The sequence below is a fragment of the Perca flavescens genome, chromosome 12 (assembly GCF_004354835.1).
Source record: "Perca flavescens isolate YP-PL-M2 chromosome 12, PFLA_1.0, whole genome shotgun sequence".
NCBI lineage: Eukaryota > Metazoa > Chordata > Actinopteri > Perciformes > Percidae > Perca > Perca flavescens.
Genome location: NC_041342.1, coordinates 13,898,645 through 13,920,713, shown reverse-complemented (window position 1 = coordinate 13,920,713; position 22,069 = coordinate 13,898,645). Strand labels below are relative to the sequence as shown.

The following is a 22,069-nucleotide window of genomic DNA, read 5'->3' as shown; positions in this document are numbered from 1 at the left end:
GAGAAGTTCAGGAAACAAACTATAGATAAAGATGCAATGCATTCATATTTCTGTTGAATAGGTGAACTGATAGATGTCTGTTTCTCTGTTTTCCCTTCTTGTTGTTTTCATGAAGGCGAAATGTGAAAAATGCACGTGTAGGGGAAAATAGTTATCTGAAACATTGAATAGACATGGACAAACACTTAGTTGCATGCATGGAGACACCAAGCAGAAATTCTAACTTAATTTTTCATTTGTTTAAAGGACGAAAGAGGCAGAAAATAGCTGTCACAATTGCCGAAACAAAATGCTAAAAACAAACACAAAATACACCTAGCGACATAGCTATGCTCTCACAAACACAAACACACACACACACACACACACACACACACACACACACACACACACACACACTCCCTCTCCATACATTGACACACAGAATATGACCATACTACAGCCAGATCTGTTATCGTGGCTAATTACAACTCCCACCTCAGATATACAGGGCTGTAATTAGCCTCTTAAAACATGATTAACATGTCTCAATTAAGCCAGTCAACATTTGCATAATATATTAGCTGTCCTAATTGCAAGTGAGTTTATATCAGAGGACAGGGAACAGCAAAAATACACACTGTTGCTTCTGAAGTGCACTGATAATGTAGTGAATATAAATATGGATATAGAGGAAATGCCAGTGGGTAAAATGGAATACAGTCTATTTATGTTTGATATAACTCACTTTAAAAGCAAAGATAAACTCACGATCAGCACATTACCGCTACTCACAATAATACATTACATGTTTATTATTATTCACTAAGAGGAGAGTTTCTGGTAAGTGGAGGAATAGTTTCCTATAAACTCGCAAATCAAAGCCCAGCAACATTTTCTCAGGAAAACTTTGCACTCGTTTTGAAGTTATTTATTTGAAGTAATTTATGAGAGAACAGACAGAGTCCTGTTCAGCCTTATTTCCGTGGAAACTAAAACATGGGGGTATAAACTGCTGCTTCGGCACTTCCAAGCCAGGGACAGATATACAGTCTCCCAGCTAGTGCGGGGAAACCAAGGACATAGCCATTAGTTTCAGGACAGCGCCACATTGGAGACTAATGCCTCCATCTGTCACTGGAGATGAGAGGAGAGTAACAAAGAGAGGCAACACTAACCCCTGAACTCATCATGGACAGCCATGTCAATTAAATGCTGAAAAACAGCAGCACTGGGAGCCATAGTGACCAGTCCATCCACTGCTTCATGGGAGCTCAACTAGTACTTCCGTCAACGTTTAATCTTCATGTTATAGGAAATACCATAAATAGTAATTTGACATTTTATCACCATGCACCTTTACATTTATTTCAAGCCTACCTACTATAGCTAAAACACTCAGTTGATTAATGGATTAGTTCATTGTCACACAAAACAAAATCTGCAATTTAATTGATTAATCATTTCAGTCGTTTCTGAAGCAAAATGCCAAACCTTTGTTGCTTCCAGCCACTCTGATGTGAGGAATTGCTGCTTTTCTCCGTTTTATATTATTGTAAATTGAATATTTGGACTGCTGGTCAGACAAAACAAGACATTCGAAGACGTCACTTTGGTCTTTTGTTTTAAGATTAAACACTAAATTATTAACAAAGTAGTGTGCAGAATAATCGATAATAAAATAAGATAAGACAGTTATCAAAAGAAAAATTTTGCTTTGTGCTAATGATGAAAACTACTTCTCCCAACATTCCTGGCAGGAGCCTTTAAAGTGACCAGACCAAACCAGTGTGAATATCTAAAATGAATGTGTGTACATGTCTAATTAGCAGGGCAACAGGAGCGACTGATTCAGCAGGTCTCCAGCTTTGATAAGTTCAAGCGATGTAATGCATTATCCGTCTGATCACATTAGTCATGCAGGAGCTCTCCATCTGACCCGAGCCTGCACGGGGGTAGTGAGGCTGCTGACACACGCAACAGTCCCAGGCCCGCAGATAGAGAGACACAGAGTGGGAGAGAGAGGAAGAGAGTTGGCCTGAAATCTGACACCCAGAAACACTGACTTGGTGTCTGGCTTCTCTTACTTAGTCAACCTGGACGTGCCAGCTTCCCTCGCCGTAATGGTTCCACACAAACAAAGACGTACTCAAACTCTTTTCACAGGATGTGAAGCAAGGACAGGAAAACAAATTCTAAGTGCTTCACAGGAACTATAGAAACAATGATGATAGTTAGTTTTTTTTTAAGTACAGAGGGGCCAGTAGTCAGAGGAAACATGAAAAACAACACTGGCAGCCGAAAGGAACGTCTGTAAGTGGTAACACAAACCTCCGCCGTTGGTTTTCCATAAGCCAGCATGTGAACCTGAGCTTGTTTAAGCTTGCTAAATACTCTCCCGCCGTGACACGGGCCCGACCCTGGCACACATATACAAGGATTCGGGTGGGGTCATCAGTTAAGGCCTGCTCTGTCGGCTATTGGCATGCACTCCCGCCTTGTTTGTCAGCTGCTTGCCAGGGGACACCTCGCTGCTGCAATGTCCCATGTTGCTGCTGTCAACACTCACACAGCACTGATATACCATGAAGAGGTATACATGCAACACACGTGTGAATAACTGCATGCAACAAATGATATATGATCTTAAGAAATGTCTCCTCTCTTCAGTAAAAGGTCGAGGAGAAGGGCTACTTCAAATCTGAACTGCTCCACTCATGTTCTCCTGCTCGCACTTCTTTTCAAAGACAATCTGCAATGTAAAAAGCAAGGAGAAGCTGACTCTTTATAAAGAATATAAAAAAGACCTGACAAATTACAGGCTGTACTTCGCTCGCATACACTGCACTCAGCACATTTGGCTGTAAATGCCATGGTGAAGGTTTGAGTCATTTCCTCTGTCACTGCAGTGAAAGGATTTTCAGTTTCATCTGCACAAACCTCCTATGGGCGAAGATGAGCCGCAGCTCAGCTCTTCAAACATAGACAGGGAGGACACAGTAAGGCAGCCATTAAGGCTCCATTCTCTCATAAATTGTTTGGGTTATTCTTAACTTTTAAAAGGCTTTTCTGGCTTCATCAAAACAACGCAGCTGTTTAGGGCTTGCTGATTTGTGGTTTGGAGCATGTTTTTCAAAAACACTGACTAAAAATAGCTGATTCAATCCATAAAGAAGAGAGAATAAAAATGTTGAAATATGTTCATTTCCAAACTTGGTCCTAATTTGCAGGCGAGGGGAGCCTCCGTCTCGTCAGAAGCTCTGTGAAATCCCGGGTTGCCAAGAACGGTGGGAAGAAAGGAGAGGCAGGGGGAAAAGCCAGGAAAAGGTCCAAGTCACTTTGTTCTTCTTTTTGGAAACGAACTCTGGTTGAACCCAGGGAGACGCCAGACAGTTTACAAAGAGCCAGGCATTACTCTCTCACTTTTTTAAGCCTTGCAATTTAGAAACAGGGCCCCAACCTACTGTAGCTTCCTCCTCACAGACAGCACTCTTTAACCTTTAAATTTGGCGAACAAGTGTCTGCTGGCTTCTTCTACTTTTTTTTGTTTTGAAAAACCTGCGCCAAACTCTGACTCATACAAATGAAATGTTGGTGAATAAGAGTTCATGTTAAATTAAGGAAAATGGTTTTGCCTCCATACTAGCCATATTTTTAACTGCCATGGCAGTGAATGCAACCGACGAGACAAAGTGGCAAGGCTCTCTCAATAACCTCAGCGACAGCTTCAAAGTGGTGTTCACAGATAAGGTTGTATTTGATATTTCCTCCATTGAAAAGCCGCCTTTTAAACAGCGCTCTGCCACATCCTTTCAGAGAATATTCCAAGGCTTTCATCATGTTAATGCCTGTTCTTTTAATCTGCTGTTAAGTGAGTGATAATTCACACATTCCTTTTCATGACTTTGACCCTTGTTGCAAACATAAACAGAAAATCCCTCTGACCTGCCTCTGCATTTTAAAACAGCTCACTTAGCAAACACCATCAAACTCGGCCAAGGAAAACAGACAGAGAGAGGAGTGACAAAGCCCAAATGTCGGCATGAAAACACTCCTGTCCAATGACGGCACCTCATCTGGGGCCTGTGCTGTTCACATGCATGGTGTGTGACGTTTGTCAGGGAAAATGTGTCATAAATCATAAGAAACATATATTTGTTTTATGCCAAATAAATGTACAGTGGCTTGAGAGAGGAATGATGACCATGATCTAAATTCTTCAAAAAAAAAAATAAACTTCAACAATAAAATATTTGGTTTGCAAAATAAAGAAAAGAAGACACACTAGGAATATGCTTTTGACCATAACATTGACAATATTCTCATCAGTATCAGTAAGTGTAGGCAAAATAAAACCAATCCAGCAAACAAAATAAATAAAAACAACGTACCTGTTTTCTCCTTTATTTCACACAAGACGTTGAAGAGAGCAGGTTTCATTCTGTGGCAGTTCAGTGCATGTTTCCTAAAAAGAGGACAGGACATCCCTTTCTAGATCAATATTCTAACAAGTGGCAATAGTAACAAAGCCACTTAAAAGAGTGGGGCATTCTTAAATCACAAACTATCATTATGAGCATGATTTTTTTCCCCCAGATTCTCCTGCTGTTTTGACTGTAATAAGCAGGCTAATTTATAAAACATCCAGGAGGCAAAGCAAAGAAAAATATGAATATTTGGACTGAATCCATAACCTTTGGGATACAATTGAATTATGAATTATTTTTGTCACATAAATACACAATTAGAGAATTAAAAACCTTTCCTTGCAACATAATATGCAGCAAAATCCACCCAGTTACACTACACCTGGAACATGCCTCAAATGTATTTTGCATTATATTTTGATCACTACTGATCTGCAACATGTTATCATAGCACAGGATTACACCGTAAGCTCCTCGGTAACAATGTAGAAGTGTCTGAGAAACTAGCGTGATAACTGCTCCAGCAGATCATCCTAATCTACATTAACCATACAATAACTAACAGTTTTAAAAACAAATATTAACCCAAAAGTTGTTTCAAATAATCAAATATGAATCGTGACAAGTTTTTTGGGGTCTCATTTCTTTCTTTTTTTTTCGCTTTCGCGCAGTCACGGCACTTCATTGGACGTAATTGCATTCATTTAGAGGCGCAAATCACAATGTTAATATCTCCCCCCTCGCAACCCCAACAGCATTGGCTAATATTTCCGCTCTCAGATTAATAACACGGGTGTTTTTTTTTTTGTATAGCCTCACCTCGCCTGTGCTTCGTCTAAGCTTTGGTCTGTGATGGTCATTATTTGCTGTAATATGTCTCCGATGTCCTGCTTTCTTCCCTCTCCGTCCGTCCCCGCCGTGCCATCCTGCATATGCTGCGCCAGGCCAGGGTGTCCGGCCATGCCTACCCCGTGGGAGTGCATCAACCGAGGCTGCTCGTCCATCATTGACCACGGTCCCTGCTGCCTCGCCTCCAACTTTTTAATTTTTTAATATCAAGAGGGGGGGAAAAGAAGAGAAAATATCCTCGGAAATTCCTCTGCGTCTCTCTCAGCCCAGACACTCCTCCTTTTTCCTTGGTAAGCTTTTCTGGATTTGGGAGGAGGGAGACTGACAAACCCTCTCTCTGCTCTCTGCTCTCTCTCTCTCTCTCTCTTCCTCTCTCTCTCTCTCTCGGTGTCTCTCCCAGCTGGTTTAGGTGAAATCTGATCTGAATCGCTGCTTTTAGCTTTGGCCACTCCTGCACCGCTACTGTAGGGAAGAAAGAAAAAAACACGATTGAACACTAAAGGCTCCTTAACTGATTAAAAGTGGAGCGCGTTGAGCTCCTCTTATGAAACCTCCGATTTAGCCTGCACTCGAGAGCTTGCTGCGCTAAAAAGCGCTAAAGACTCAACTTGCCTTTCAAGGTTTTGGATACAAAGTAACCACCAACTGTTATTGTTTCGCTTATGTCTGGTAACTGACTCATAATCAGAGTATGGATGGAAAGCCTCCGCCCCTCGAACCACGATTGGAGAAGAAGGAGCGCGCAAGTCCCACCTCGGTCCTCTCCGAAAACGTCAATCATCCTCCTCGGGAAGGTGGGACACTGTAATAAACATAAAGAGATGTGACCGGACCGGGTGGCTATACAGTGATGGATAGAGAGTGAATATGGAGCCTAATAAATAATTGTGAGTGGCAGTGAAGCTCTGACCCAACAGGACCGCATGGTGGTGCTTGTAGAAGACACTTTGTCACCCTGACTATATATTTTCCAGCTGAATATTTACATCCTTGTAATCAGTCAAGGGAATAATAAATCAAGATGAATTTATTAGTTTGTGGGGAGCACTTTTACAAGCCTTTAGTTGTAACACAGGGCCACAACAGTTGTTATAGCAAATGTACTGATGGCCCGGTAATTTAAACATCCTGAACTATTTTGATAATTCACTGAAGGGCAACTTCTCCACATTTAACACCTCAAAGTCTGTTGGAGAGCACTACTGTATGTGTGGGGAAAAAAGGTGTATAATAAAGCCAAAAGGGAGTTGTGCAAAATCTGACAAATATCCCCAAGTGATGTCACTTGAGTCAGTCTCAGTTTGGTCTTAAGAAGTTTGAAAATGAAAACAAAAATCAGAAAGAAGTGAGCTTACCAGACCTTTGTAGCTCCTCACCTCTGCTTGGAGATAGCGGCTTGAGGCTACATTAGTCACTATTATCGTAGTCTATATTGACGAGGTTTCACTTCAGGGATTGTTCAGGTGGCGCCGAAAATTCCACCGGATGTCCCTCATTTCAGCCGGATGTCCATCACCTTCCGCTTTCTTCGTGTTGACATTCTAAACTCCAGTCGATTTATGAGGATTTATATGGTTAACTGCTCCTCAGATCTCTGCAGGGTAAATCCAGACAGCTAGCTAGACTATCTGTCCAATCTGAGATTTCTGTTGCACGACTAAAACAACTTTTGAACGTACACGTTCCACCAAAACAAGTTCCTTCCCGAGGCTATTTTACAGAGGCACCGTTGCTCCGTCTGGCGCTTAGCACCGCCCTAGACGATTGTGATTTGTTTAAAAAAAATGCCAATAAACCAGAGCAAATTTTTCTCCCATCTCGGAATGTTGTGTGGACTAGCCAGACCCTCCTCCGCAGCGCTGTGGAGGAGGAGGGCAATGCGAGACTACTACTATCGTAACACACTCAAATCTCCGACCAGGTTGCTTTGTGGGTTATGTAAGCGCTAGGTCCGACGCTACGACGATATCTTTGATTCTGCTGCATCAATTTTGACCATTTAAAAAAAAATTCTAACTGTCCATCGTAACTCAGACAATGTAATCGAAGTGCAATGCTAAATCGGCAGAGTACTCTTTTAAACATTTTTCATGCAAAAATGGCAATAATTCACCAGTTAAAGCTCAAGTCTGAATATTTTCAGGTTTTCCTTTAACGTTTTTTTTATAGACCAAACAATTAAAACAAAAAAAATCTGCAGATTAATCAATAATGAATATGAAATAAACATTTTTAAATAAATTAGACCTGTGTTTAAACTGCAATTTGCATCAAACATGTTATATTTGTTATTTGTTATTGAATGCAAATTATCCTCCATTAACACCTAAAACAATCTAAATCATAGTATGGATATGCTGCAGTTCTGTGCCTCAGAGTCTGGTCTCGGTTATATCCAAATGCTTCCTTCCCTTCTTTTACTGGCCGGACAGAAATCGATCAGTCAGTTTTCTCATTACGTGCTGAATAGGGAGGTAGGGCAGTAATTGTCACAAGGGGCAGGGTGAGGTTGAGGGTAGTGGTGGTGATAATGTCTGACACTAAGGAGCTGCAAGACTGCACAGTACAGCCCTGAAATGGAAGACTTCAGTCCAACAGCCATCCGGCTTTATTTTATACCCTATTTAACAGGGTCATAATGACAGAGAATTATCTTTGTGTTGTAGACCTTAAAGGAGATGGTTGTTCAGTTAAAAACATGCATACAATGGGAAAAGAATATTCATCAGACATGACAAATATCATAATTTATTATTCTTATATGTCTGACTCAATAATTTGTCTATAAAACAACAAATATAACACCACAATCTGATGTGAGGTTGATTCTTCAAATCCCGATCCATACCTCCCACACATCAGTCTTCTTAGGGCAGATTTAAAAATCAAGGGCTCCATTGATTAGTGTGAAATATGATCTAAAGAGCTCATTCTCTTTGCTCTAAATTCAAATTTATTCCACTGTAAGCCAATAGACAGAAATTACCTTAATGCTCATGGATGCTTTGGGAAAGTAAACTCTGAATAGAATAAATGAGACCTTGGTTGTGGCTCTGACGGCTGTATTTCAGAAAAAGAAGTATTTGCAGCCTTAATGAAAGAGAAAAAAATCATCTGACATTGCATATTTTCCCTCCATTAAAACCAAATGTGTTGTTGCAGCATTAATAATCCTGCAAATAAGTGGGACTTGATTATAATTGCAAATATATTTTGATGTAAAAATATTCTTATAAATAGATGTTTTTCTCCAGAAGTTGCAGAGTTGTTTTTCAGAGACTTATAAATGTTAATGCCAAGCATGTTGGAATTCCCAAAAGAAATGTGAACTAGTTGAGTTTGTTGAGCTGTGGTGTGTTTACCATCATCCAGTGAGGCTGCTCTGATAAATATGGAAGAAGACAGAATACACCATGGATTATAATACATTTGAGATTGGAAAATGGCTGCTTTTATCTTAATTTTTCACACAAGCCAAAATAATAAAAGGTCTCACGTAATATGTTTGGATGGTCCACCTAATTTAACATCAATAAGCAGTATATAAACACTTGATCAATGGTTTATAACACACTTTAATGTAGTTGTAACCAAAAATAAGGACATTTTAATCTTAATTATTTTGCTATTTATTGTTGTGTTTATTAATGTATTTCTCAACTATTCATACTTGATAACACTGTAGAGCATAGCTGTATAAAGCATTTATGAACTATACACATACAAATTATTCTCAATCAGTTTTAAAATTGTTAATAGAAAGAAAACATTGCATTTAATTACAACTAAGTTATGTTATCAAGTAATCATTGACTGTTTATGGGTGCTTCATAAGAGGAGTTATAGTTGTTAAAAAATAATAAGAAAAACTCATATTTGCTTTCATCTACATTACAGCGTGTTATAAAGTATTTATTACGTGTTAATATACTGCTTATGAATGCTAAATTGAAAAATTTAAAATAAGGTTTTACCACATATCTTATAATCTAACCAAAGCTCAATATTTCATAACAAAGAACATACACAAATGCTGACTCCACAGCACACATCCTCCTATCTGGACCAGGGTCAAACAACTCCTCCCAGAGAGAGCTGCAGGTCAGAGCAGGGTAAGTTATGTATGAGCTAGGAACACACCGAGGGAGAAAGCAACAACTGCATGGCACATCTCTCCAGGAAGTAACCTTGATGAAAAATTCAGTTGTTTGCAGCTCTTGGCGTCCCTCAGGCATGAATAAAGTAAGGCCCAGACAGAGAGAAAAGACCTGGGCTCAGCTTGAAACTACTCACCGACCCACTGCTGAAAAACACACATGGGCCAGCATTAGGAGATGAGCACGAATTAAACTTTAATCACACCTCAAATAGATTAAGCGACAGGAGCCAAGTCAGCGTTTCCAAGCCCTTGCTCTGCCTCTGTTGACCATCCTTCTTTGAACTCAGTTCCAGTTTTCTTTGCACCTCAGAATAGCTTTAAGCAAAGGAGGTCCTGGAAACAAACCTTAGGTAAAAAGCAAAACCTGCACAGCTGCCCAGTCGTTAATCTGATGTTAAATATAAATCATCTCATTTAAGGATTGCCCCAGATATTTAGTATCACACCTCCATAAAGTTGGGGGAGTTGCGAGAGACATTCACTGTCAAAAGTGACGCAACAGAAGTCGAGATGTCCTTTTAAAAATATATATGCTTTATATTTTTATTCCTTAGTGTAGGTCATGCTGGATCCTACAATACTGCTACTACTAGAGACATGTCAGTCGGAAAATAATAAAATTAAGATGGCTGAATTCTATTTAGCTATTTTAGTTTCAGGGTCCTGGTTCCTTGGGCCCCCGCTCCCATAAATGGCATAACATAATTTAATGATATGGCTTTCTAGACATTTTATTAAACTGAATTAATTAAGTTCCAATAATAAAAAGAGTCAGTTCAGGATGTCTGTGATGTTCAGAAAATATATTAATCGTTTTATAGCTATTCCTTTTGTAATGATTGTGCATGGGGAAAAGTAATTTTGGACCAGTGTGTGCGTCACATGATCCTGCAATACCGAGTGTGTCCACTATGTCAAAGATGCCTCAGAGCCGATCACGGTGTCTTGATGTTGGCTCACTGTCCCACCATCATGACACTGCCCCACTTAAACGGAACCAAGCCATCGGAATAGTTATGTAAGGGATAATGTAAATATAATGTATAATGTAAAGCGAGCCGGTCATTATGGCAAATTAAAACCCAGAGTGGGTGATGCAGGATCCCAACATGAAGCAGAGGGGTTTTGAATTAGCATGAAGGGGTTCAATTTGCATTAATGACCGGCTGGCTCTACATTATATTGCTTACTACACAGCTTATTACACTGCTACTCGTACAGAGATTACCTGCTGATGACACCAGTGGGGACGGTTAACTTTGAAGCGGATGAGAGCGGCTCTCCGGCGGCTAACCATGGAGCTAACTAAAGCTTGCTAATGCAGTTTGCACTGTTGCCATTAGCGATGCGATTAGTGATCCTTGTTTCCTCCAACCTAGTCTCACATTACCGCACTGGGGGCCTGGCTAGTCCACACAGCATTCTGGGATGGGAGAAAAACTCTGGTTTATTGGCATTTCTTTAAAGCAGTTACAATCTTCTTGGGCGGTGCTAAGCACCAGACGGAGCCATGGTGCTGCTGCCAAATAGTCTCGGGAAGGAACTTGTTTAGGTGGAACATGTGTACGTTCAGAGGTTGTTTTTCATGCAACAGAAAACTCAGATTGGACAGTCTAGCTAGCTGTCTGGATTTACCCCGCAGAGATCGGAGGAGCAGTTCACCATAGTCCTCATAAATCGACTGGAGTTTAAAATTACAACACAAAGAAAGCGGATGGTAACGGACATCCGGCCGGAATTTCCGCCAGCACCGGAGCGATCCCGGAAGCGGAACATCATGTATATACGCTACCTCCACCTCGTCTCTCCCTTTCTGATCCGTTGATCAGCGCTATGAGCTCCATATGAGCACGAATATTGGTTTAAATGGTCCGCCAGAGTCTATGATTAAAACTCTGTCCATGGCAACGGTCTGTTATACTAGCTGACTGCAGAATGCCATGATTGACCAATCAGAAGTAGTAGTAGTAGTAGTAGTAGCAGTAGAAGTATTCAACCAAGCTGTGTAATAAAACATGGTAACACCGGTACTCTTCCTACTACACTGTACGACAACTCAACATGTTGACTGTGAAAACCCCACAGGTTATATTATAGGCTTTTTGCTAAAATAAATGTGTCATTTCCAAGCTGTAGTCTCCTGATGATACCATCAGGGTTATTTTCTAAAAACTCCCTTGTACTCCTCATTATTAATCTTTATGTGTAAAATTTGCATAGTGCCCCTTTAATTCAGTTCTGGCAATGAACATGATGTTTTCTCAGTAACCACTTTTCTGGAACTTGATTCCAGAAATCTTTAAAAACATGCACAATTTTTCTTTTCTGGAAAACAGGTGAACTAATGTCTTTGTGCATTTATTTAAGGAAATCACATTTTGGGACTCAAGAATAGTCTAGTTAAGATTTTATGCTGTTTTATTCCTTGTTCCTCCAATCGGAGTAAACAAATTCCTGTCTTTAGCCCGGCAGATTTGCCTGTATCTTGTAGCTAATGATCATTTTTAGTGTGGATAAGCTGGATGTGTCTTTGTGCAGCTGAGGCTGGGTCAGGGTGAAGGATGACTGATATGAAGGGGTTGACTTGTCACATAGCATTTGACTTACTATCCTTGGAACAGGATAAAAGGGGAGCCAAATGTCAAGTGATACAAGTGACGCATCCTCTCTCACACACACACACACACACACACACACACACACACACACAGAGGGTTAAGGAGATGAATGTTTTATAATAAAACTTAAAAACCCACCAGCCATTCTGTGGATGGCATGTAAAAACAGTAAGCTTATCAGTTCCGTGAAAATAATAGTCACCGGTGGCACTCGCAGTGTGTGTCAGCCACAGGATTTCCATGCCCTTTTCCGTGAGTGTGTCTGTTCTTGCTGTAGGGCCCCTGTAAGCCCTTAGACCTCTTGGCAAAGCGTGGGCTATGCCTGGTGGGGGCGGGGGGTTTGACGGATGCCGGAGCTTCGGAGCCTGCTAGCTGCTCTGTGAATTTTCCCAGACTCATTTGCATTCATAAAGAGCCTACTCCTTGTCACAGAGTGTTTTCTTTTTTAGTCTGCCTCCAAAAATCCTGTGCCACTCCTGATGGGAGTGCGCCGGGAAAATCCGACTGTCAAAGACGACAAGATGAATGAATCCCTGTGTCAGACAAGTGTGGCTTCAACGATGACAGATGGAGGAGAGCTGTCCCTCTGTCGATCGGTAGGCTTCATTTTAGAATAAATAAATCTGAATTTCACCCCCTCCCATAATTACAAGGATGCTTTATTTGACAGCTCTCTGTGTTTGTTGATGGGAGTGTGTGTGTGGGAGTGTGTGGGAGAGTGTGTGTGTGTGTGTGTGTGTGTGTGTGTGTGGTGGCACTGACCAGGTGACAGCTTGATTTAATTCCACATGGGAGTGACTGCAGTGTTGTGCAGTGGTTTTCAATTCTGACTTTTTCATTCTAGCTTTCTAATCAAGCCCTGATGCCCACGTGAAACAGCAGGTGAACGTAAACATGCAATTCATTTCCAAATTCTCCTCCTCATGCATCTGCCCCGCTGAAGTGTCCATGAGCAAAATGCTGCATCCCCTCTACCATTAGGGAAGTTGTTCTGTAGGCATCCCTGCACTCTGACCTCTTGTTGAAGGAGGACAGGGGCATCACAACGAATTCTTGGGCCCATTATCATGATCTTCTTCTAAAAACAGGAACTGCTGTACAACGAACTGCTGCTACAGGGGGACCCAAAACATAAATTTCACAGATTTTCTTTTATGCAAAAATAGAAGAAAAAAAGAAGCTACACAAGGCTTTGAAGAGCTTGTTGTTTTTCCACTAAACAGTGGAAAACAACAGAGCAAGTTGAATGTGAGCGACACAGATTCCCTAAACCTCAAAGAACACGACACAAGTGGAGGATGATAAAAAAGGAGAACATCTGGTGAGCCGAGCACAGTGCCAGGACAAGACAAAGCCATGTGTCTGGCAAACACATACCTACACACATTCCAAAATGCACGCGCACACACACACAGACAGACAGACAGACAGACAGACAGACACACACACACACACACACACACACACACACACACACACACGTACTTATCCATGCATGCACAACTCAAACCTGCCTGCCCCCGAACTTGCAAACAAGCAAAAAAAATCCCCCCTACACACACTTACAATCACACACATACATGCACGTTACATTCATTGTGCCGGCACTCACGCACAGCAGGGTGCAGTAAGAGAGAAAGAAAAAAGAAAAAAGAAAAAGTAGGATGTGATTGGAGAGTCTGCTGTTCAGACAAGACTAATCTGCATACTCAGAGGCTTAGAAGTGAATATGCATGAGAGAATAAAACGATATGCCTTCAAGCAGACCACCCGCTCTCTTTGGATTACTGTGCCCACCTCCGAGCCTTTTATCTTGTTGTTGGCACGCAATCAAGCTGATTTAGTGTGCACTGGCTGAAGATTTCATACAATGGTATGGACTTGAGATATGTTAACCTGTTGAGAATTTTTTTAAAACACTGTCACCAAAGCAAAAGGAAAAGTCGAAAATAAAAAGGGTTTAAAATTTGACCGAAATATGTACCAGAATTATCCTAGACTCTAGGATGCACAAAAAACACCCTCTAGGACCTAGAGGGTGTTTTTTGTGCATATTGTTCAGGCCTGATTTGATTTAACTGGAAGAAGAACCAACTGAAGAAAAAGAAGCCAAACAGAGAGAGAATGAATACTGTATTTGGAAGAACTGCTCTGTATTAGACACGGAGCTCTGATTACCCATCAAATATTGAAGAAATGTCTGCTGGAACCATGAATTCATAGATCAGACAGACTTCCTCTAAGACTGTCCTCGCCAATGAATGAATATTTCATTTCAGAAAATAGAGTGGCCCTGAAAGGCACCATTATCAAACCCTAATGTCGGGGGGGGAAACATTCTCCACATTTAGTTGAAAGTTAGGGTGAAATGATAAGAGTTGTCCATGCGTAACACAATCTGATGGGGTAATGCATTGGCATCAAATTAGCATGAGTGTATTTGACTCCATGGCAGCGCGAGTGTGCCTGCTTGTGTGTAGGTTTTCCCAAAGGATCAAATGAGAAACTGGGGAACTCGGAGCACAAGGGTTTTTAAATTTATCATCTCGCTCATCTGGTGAGAGGGAATAAAAGTCAAAAATGTTTAAAAACTCAGCTAACGCAGAGTCCGTGCATTAAGGTGTAGAGAAATTATCTGATCTTTTAAGTAGTGATCTAATTTTAACAAAGGTTGATCGTTTTTTTTCCTTTTTTTCAGCCAAAGGATATCCCAGTTAACTAGAATCCTGTTGGAGATACCTCATTATTTGACAGAATATACCAAGTTCGTTCGAGTGTGCACAATAAACAAGTGATAGGCCATGGGTTGGGTTTAAGGGACACAAGGGCAGGCAGTAGTGGAAAGTACATTTACTTTATTACTGTGTTTTAGTACATTTTTGAGATACTTGTATTTGTGAGTATTTCCATTTGATGCTGCTTTATACTACTTATATATTACACTACTCCACTACATTTATTTGACACCTGAATACTTCTGATACCAAAATATTGTCCCCTTGCCTAGAGATTTTGCATCAATATCTGTTTAGATTAAGGAGGCATGACTAGAGGCAAAGATGCTTCTCGGCGAGTGGAAAATGTTTTAACTTGAGCAATAAATTTGTGCTTATGCAGAGACGTACACCAGCAAAAAAGTGTGTGTATGTTGCCAGCTAGCTACAGATGGCACCTGCACTTTCTTGCCATACTAGTAGTAGTTGTTTATTCAGTCATCATAAAAACAATAATTATATACGTATCACAGTGTAAACTCAAAGAGTATATAGAGAGCAAAAGCTTATATATGCCTATCCTATGTTCTTATTGATTAAATCTACACACCTCAACAGGGTGAATAAACAGGGACAGCAAAAACAGCTCAGCGTTCAAATTTATGTGAAGCCCTGAAAGAAACATGGAGGAACGTTTTTTCGAATGGGTTGAAACTATTAGAAAGACATACTTTTGTGAGATGCTGCTAAAGAAGATCCCCATTTCCTCCCATTGAAATATTTTCCTCCGTGTCCCTCCTTGGGCTCTGTATATTTGTATATTTGTATATATAACGTGAGGTAAATATTTTCTTCTTGGTAAGATATTCTAACTAGAGAGCTACGTAAAATCATCACCTACATGCAGCAAAAATTAAATGTTGGTGAAGTAATTTTTTATTTTTTTTTGATGGTGTACAGTAGGCGGAAATCTGATTACTCAGCATGGTGCAATTAAACAAGGGTTATAGGGTAATCAGACTAATGTGACGCATGCAAACGCTTTATTTGATTTCCCACCTTCAATTGTTTTTTTTGTTTGTGTGTGCATTCAAACACAGTTACTCATGTCGTAATCCACAGTGTATACCAAGAGCAGGAGAGGTCATCCTGAGCAACAACACCTGCAAAGTCTCTGCTTCTCTTCCTCTCTTTAATTTTCCCTGCACATACAGAAAAACAAAGAGAGGGTGAGAGGCACAGACAGAGATGTCCGTGGTGTGGAAATAGTTAAAGCCATAAAGACGTACAGTGCCTCAGCCCTGACCCCGTGCCCTCCTAGGTATCCCCCCTGCGCAGAATTCTTATTCCCTCCCAAACTGACAAAGTGTTTTTAATCTTTTCTTTCCCTCTCTCCTGGAGATTGGGGAAACAAAAATCAATAGCTCCTGGCAGGCGATCTAGCAGGCTGGTGAATTACAGGGTCTACACTGCAACCAGAGCGCTGCATCATAGGGGCCTTGGAATGAGAGACCTTGGGAGAGGCATCAGAGACACGGAGGTTGCAGGGTCACTCTGGGTCCGTAGTCTGAGGAACGGGGTATTTACTGCCTAGGCCAGCTCGCTGCGATGAAAAATAACTGCCAAACAGTACAGAGAGAGGGATGGCTGGGGTGAGAAGGATGGTGAGAGAGACAGATAAGACAGACAGAAAAGACGAGAGAGAGAGAGAGGTTGGCGGTGCATATAAGAGCAGCTAAAGTCTTGGGAGAGTTTGCTATGATTTGTGTGTGTGTGTGAGTGTGTGTGTCCACATGTGCTATGTGCAGTACAGGTATGATGTCAAGCAGAAGACTAATGCTTTTTTCCTTGTCTCTCCCAAATGGGAAATGATTCATTAGCGTTTGGTTATTTAGAACGTGGCAGCGCTGGCAGATCAATATGCATGGGCCCATCTGTCAATACGTGATTTCTGCTGGTAATTAGCTGATGTGGGCCAGTGGTTGTGAATATTGCCTGGCAACTGACAGCCTGGTTGTTTCTGTCATCACTGGGGGGTGCACAGGTGGTAGTAGCTCACTGCCGATCGATAAAATACTGTGCTTCAAGGTCTAAACCAGGTTCATAAAGACATTCTCCATGATGGAGTAAAGAGGCATTTCTAAATTTTTATTCATTTCAGTACGAAGGAGGGTTTAGATTTATGCTCAAAAACCAAAGGAATTCAATCATAAATCCTAAATAATAACAATGAAAGTTGAAGTTTTACATAAAATTTGAACAGCCATTTCTGAAAACATACATTTGCTCCAGAGGTGGAGGCTGGTTCTCAGGCACTATGAAAATGTGTCAAATCACTCAATTATAACAACTCGAGACAGCTGGCAGCGAGACAATTAGGAGTGTGAAAATGATAATGATGATTATGATGAACACAAATTTTAATTGCTTTGTTTTCAAAGTGAGGAGATATTTACAGGCTAGTCTGTCTGTGGCTAACGTAAATTTCTTGGTTCAGCTGAAGTCACTTTAACAACTTTCAAATGATAACATCATTGCCGTCCGATGAAAAACTAATTTCACTGAGTCTCCATATTTGGAGATTTAAAATTTTTTCACATAAACTGGCAGATTAAGTGTTTCTTTATGGGTTGAAACCTACTTCTTTAGCAAAACAAACCACTTAAAAATGTATTGAATTGTCTGGAAAATGTACTGTCACCATGGATGAATTATTAAGCGGCCCTGGGCGCAGGCCCACGAGCCCAAGGGTTGAGGAGCCTGTTTGAACTGACAAAAAATGTTAAAAAGTCAATCAAACAAATACAAAGAGACACAAAATAACGACAAAGGTACGCAAAACTACCTCAAAGACAGTGGTGCGGTTTGGGCCGCATTTTTCTGTCCAAGCCCGGCCCGCATCCGACAAAGCAGTAACCGAACCCGACCCTAGTCCGACACAGTTAAAATCTCTTTTTTTTCCTCATACTAATGACACATGTACGTTTGTTTGTGTGGAAAGCCCATTTTTATTAAGCAACTGTAGGAAAGCATTCCGAAATGTCAACAGATAAGCGCACATGGGGCAACAAGCACACGTTAACACAGGCGCGCACAAGAGGCCCAATCACATATTATCACGCTTATGTGACCGAGCCCGACCCAAACCCGAACATCATTTCTAAATATCTGTCCGTTGGGTCCTGTTGGGCTCGGGTCTGGTATCCATCCTCTAAAAGACAAGCAATGTGACTGAAGAGATATGCAAAACGACCACAAAAAGATGCAAAACAACCTCAAAGAGTCACAAAACGACCACAATGATAAGTCAAATTACCACAAAGAAACACAGGACCATACAGAGATAGATAACAACAACAAAAAGATACAAAATGACAACAAAAAAATGCAAAATAACCACGTCTTCTAATTAGTCCATGAAGTCGAAAACAGGGCAGTTTTTTTTCATTCTGAAAATTCTGCAGTTTGAACAAAAGCTAGTGAAAGACGACTAACACATTTGTCTGTACAGACATCATCACTATTATCCAGTCACACCAAAAACATTGGAATCTTTTGAGCTCCTTACATTTAATCAGCTAATCCCAGACGCCAAATTAAATGTATTGACTTTGTTTTGGTTTCTGTTTGCTTTCCATTACACTAGCAGCAGCACTAGAAGGAGTTTATTGAACTGCATCGTGTGTCAATAAAACAATGTCATTCATTAATCTCTAAACATTAAATTCGGGGGAATTTGCCTTTATTCTTAAAAAAAATGTCTTCAGTACTACACCGGAGCTGTTGTGTTATATTCCCTCATTTTATCCTCACAATTTATGTCCAAGTTCATAAGTTCACTCAAATAGAAAACCCAACAAGCAGAGGTGGTGTAAACCCCTGCACACGGATGCCTCTCTGTCTCTCATTGGCATTTGCATATTAGAGTGTTTTCTGGGGAAAATGAGCTGTAGAAATTAATTCAGGATTAATTGGTGCCTTTATCTCGTTAGGACAATCTAATTTAGGGGATGATGGAATTGTTTAGGCTCCCTTTTGCATAATTGGATTGCGGTGAATGGCTGTCATTACCGTCTTTTTAGCATCGTCTGCGGGCCCCCTCGCTCTCTTGCAGGCCCCAGCCTCATAAAGAGCGATGATGTGTTACGCCAGTGTTTTGCTAACCCCTGAAACACACCAAGCATGCTGCAAGAGGCAAGCATGTGGCTAACCGCTCAGCAGTGATTAACTCTCTTCTCGGAGCCATTAGCATTACAGCAAGCAGCACGCTGTTGAGGAGATTTCACATGAACACATAAGCATGTGGCTAACAACACGGCGATCATCGACTGTTAGAGACAGCGATTAGTTTTTAGTCTCAGCCGATGTCATGCTTTATGGTTTGTGGTTCTGACAGCATTACCTGACCCCCGAAGGAGCTGGACATGACATCTCAAAATCTCTCAATGCAAAGGCTTTTCTTTTCTTTTCTTGTCCAGCACATTTCCGGCACATTTCGCCCTTTCATTACTTCAACAATATCTCCGAGACAGTTTGCAGTGGGCAGTTTTTTTTTCTTCAACGTGGGATAAAAATCAATAGGCGAGGAGCTAAGCTCATGTAAAGGATCACTCACTGGAATACCTGATCTTCTCACTTCAACAACATTGATGTAACTATGGAAACAATTTCCCAAGATGAACAGGGATATGCCTATATCCTGACAAAAGACTTTTTTATATCTCTCCCAGCCAGTTACCCTATACCACAACACAGGAGAAGCTTATATCTGCTGCTACCCTCTATGATACCATCATCATTTTTCTGAAAGCACAAATAGTATAGATATTATTCTGCGGGCCGCTCTCTGGTAAACAAGGCAGAGTGAAATCTAATCTATGGTGCTGATACTCAGGCTGTGCCAGGCTAATTGAGTTGATGTAGTCTGTCCCTGGAGAAGCTGGACATACAGTAAAGACGGACTCTATCAAATCATATAGTTCATGTACTGTACTTACTGGAAGTGACTTGCGTTTTATATTGTCACAGGTGTCAACGGTCATGATGCACATGAAACTACTGACACTACAACCTGATCACTTGCATGTTATTATGAGGGCTAAACTGCAGAAAAGAAACAACATGCACACAAGTCTTTCCTGATTCTGCTGTCATTCTCTGCTATGCTTTCCCCCACCATGTTCATGATGCATACTGTGTCATGCTTTTGATGCATTTTAGCCCCCCTCTCTTCGTCTAGTGCCATTTCCATTCTTTGCATAAATGCAGTCTAACAGTATTAAGTATTCATGCGTGTTGGGGAAGGTGGTGCCTGTCCTTCAGGGTAAGTGTCAGGCCTGCGTGCGGCACAAGAAAAGCCCCGGGGAGAGGAGAACATTAGGATCCATCAGCCTGACAGACAAATCATTCTCTCATGTAAACATAAATATGAGGGTATGTTTCCACCGCCATCCCACTATCTGTTGCTAGGCTACCTTGCATTAAGCAGTGTAGCTGTCCCTGTTCATTTTGCTCCAGGGATTCCAGCAATACCATCATATAACCTGCTGAGTCTTAATGAGAAGGCCTGCTCATATGAGTGGATATGAACATGGTGAGATGTGAAATTTATTCAAAACACAGGAATTCAGATGTCTGTAAACGCAGTAGCGGCATGGAAATGTTTATGAATTTGAAGTGTTTTGGAAAAGAAGCTTTGAGGGAAATATCTCTCTGCCTCTGCACAAACACACCTGACACAAGAAAAGGTCACAATGGATCAACACACAATCACACACACACAATCACACACACACACATACACACACAATCACACACACAATCACACACACACACACACACACACACACACACACACACACACACACACACACACTGGTGCAACACACATTGGCTCACAATAAACAATATGTGACGCAGAGCTCCATAAAGGTCATTTGCTGTTGAGAAATCACTGATCCCCAAAAGCATTAACAAAGTCAATTAACTATTCTCCCACAAAGAAGAAAGGAACCCATCTCCAATAAAAATAGAGCGCAGAGTGTCGTCCAAGCACCCCCACAATTATAACAACTCTGCGTCCCCACATAATTATGTGAGCCATAAATGGATAGAGAGAGACAGTAGAAGGCAATGGTCACTGAGAAGAAAGAGCAGGGAGATGAGGGAAAGGAGCGCCAACAGCTGGTTTGAATAGATTGTGTGTGGGATGAATTAAAAAGTTGAACCTTTCCCTGGCCGTATTCAGATGTCTGCCTCTGGGTGATTAATCATGGCCGTCAGGACCTGTAATCCCTTTCGGTGGGAAACAAATGCAGCCACTGTCCTCTCTTTTCCAAAGCGCCCAGGGCCCAGGGCCACCAGCCCGCCTGCCTGGTCACAATACCTGAACCACAGAGAAGGCACCCTGGGGAGCGGGGCTGTGTGGACACACTGTAATCTGCTCCAAACATGATGGGATGAACAAAAACAGCAGATTTCAACAAAATTGTATGGCACCCTTTATTGGTTTTGTACATTCTTTTTGTATCTCACAGTCAATAGTTGAGGCAGGTGGCACGACTGCAGGTCCAACTGGTGAAACGTAAATGGAGCAGCTATGAAAAAAAACAACAACCATGCCTTCAGGGATTTAAAGAAAGCTGTGAATGGCTTTCAGATGACAGAGGAGTTTTCTCCCTGACTGATATCAGACCTCTTCTGCTTGCAGCTGCTTTAGTCAGTGAACTTCATGTCACGTTCCTACATGGTGGTAAACAGCTGATCTAGTTTAGAAAAGACAGTGAGAAAGTCAAGAGCCAGCAACATTGAGGGCCCGGGAGAAGAAAGTGTGTCATCAGCATAAAAATAGAAGCCCTCTAACGAATTCCTAATCATATCCCCCATTTCCTCGAGGGGCTATGCTAAAGAGGTTAAAACACCAGCCAGTAGATGAGAATATGTGGCGCATTAGCTCTAGAGATTAATTCCCGGCATTCCAAAGGTTTTCACTGTTATTGATTGTTTAATTCACCATTATCTCATAGAACTACGAAACATGACTATTCTCTGTGCAGCCCTGTGTCCTTTCTGCAAATGTTAAAAGCTCAATGGAGAGTAATTTCTCCTCAATGTCTAACACTAGTGAGGGTATCAGTATCAGGTGTGTTGTGCCTACTTTGTCAATCAATCAAAATGCAAAATGCACTACTTACACATCAAAGGCAGTGGAAAAGCAGCAATCCCAAATGAATCAAGTAATGCCTGTGTGGCTTTTCCAAGTGAATAAACTGAATGCCCTTCAAAAGAGCGCCCCCATACTGATTCTAATGGTGTATATGGCCT

At 41.2% G+C, this 22,069-nt stretch overlaps 1 protein-coding gene across 4 annotated transcripts in view; it reads right to left on the bottom strand.

Moving 5' to 3' along the window:
- Positions 1-6,022, bottom strand: part of pbx1a (pre-B-cell leukemia homeobox 1a) — a 47,596-nt gene extending 41,574 nt beyond the window's left edge. The window contains exons 1-2 of one of the 4 annotated variants that reach the window (XM_028592330.1): positions 5,226-6,022; positions 4,371-4,444 (exon numbers count right to left, since the gene is read on the bottom strand). In XM_028592330.1, coding sequence (XP_028448131.1) covers positions 4,371-4,444; positions 5,226-5,413 — 262 coding nt within the window. In that variant the 5' untranslated portion in view covers positions 5,414-6,022. The remainder of the gene's footprint in view (positions 1-4,370; positions 4,445-5,225) is intronic. The other 3 variants (XM_028592331.1, XM_028592332.1, XM_028592333.1) reach the window with 3 other exon arrangements.
- Between the last annotated feature and the right edge of the window lie 16,047 nt (positions 6,023-22,069).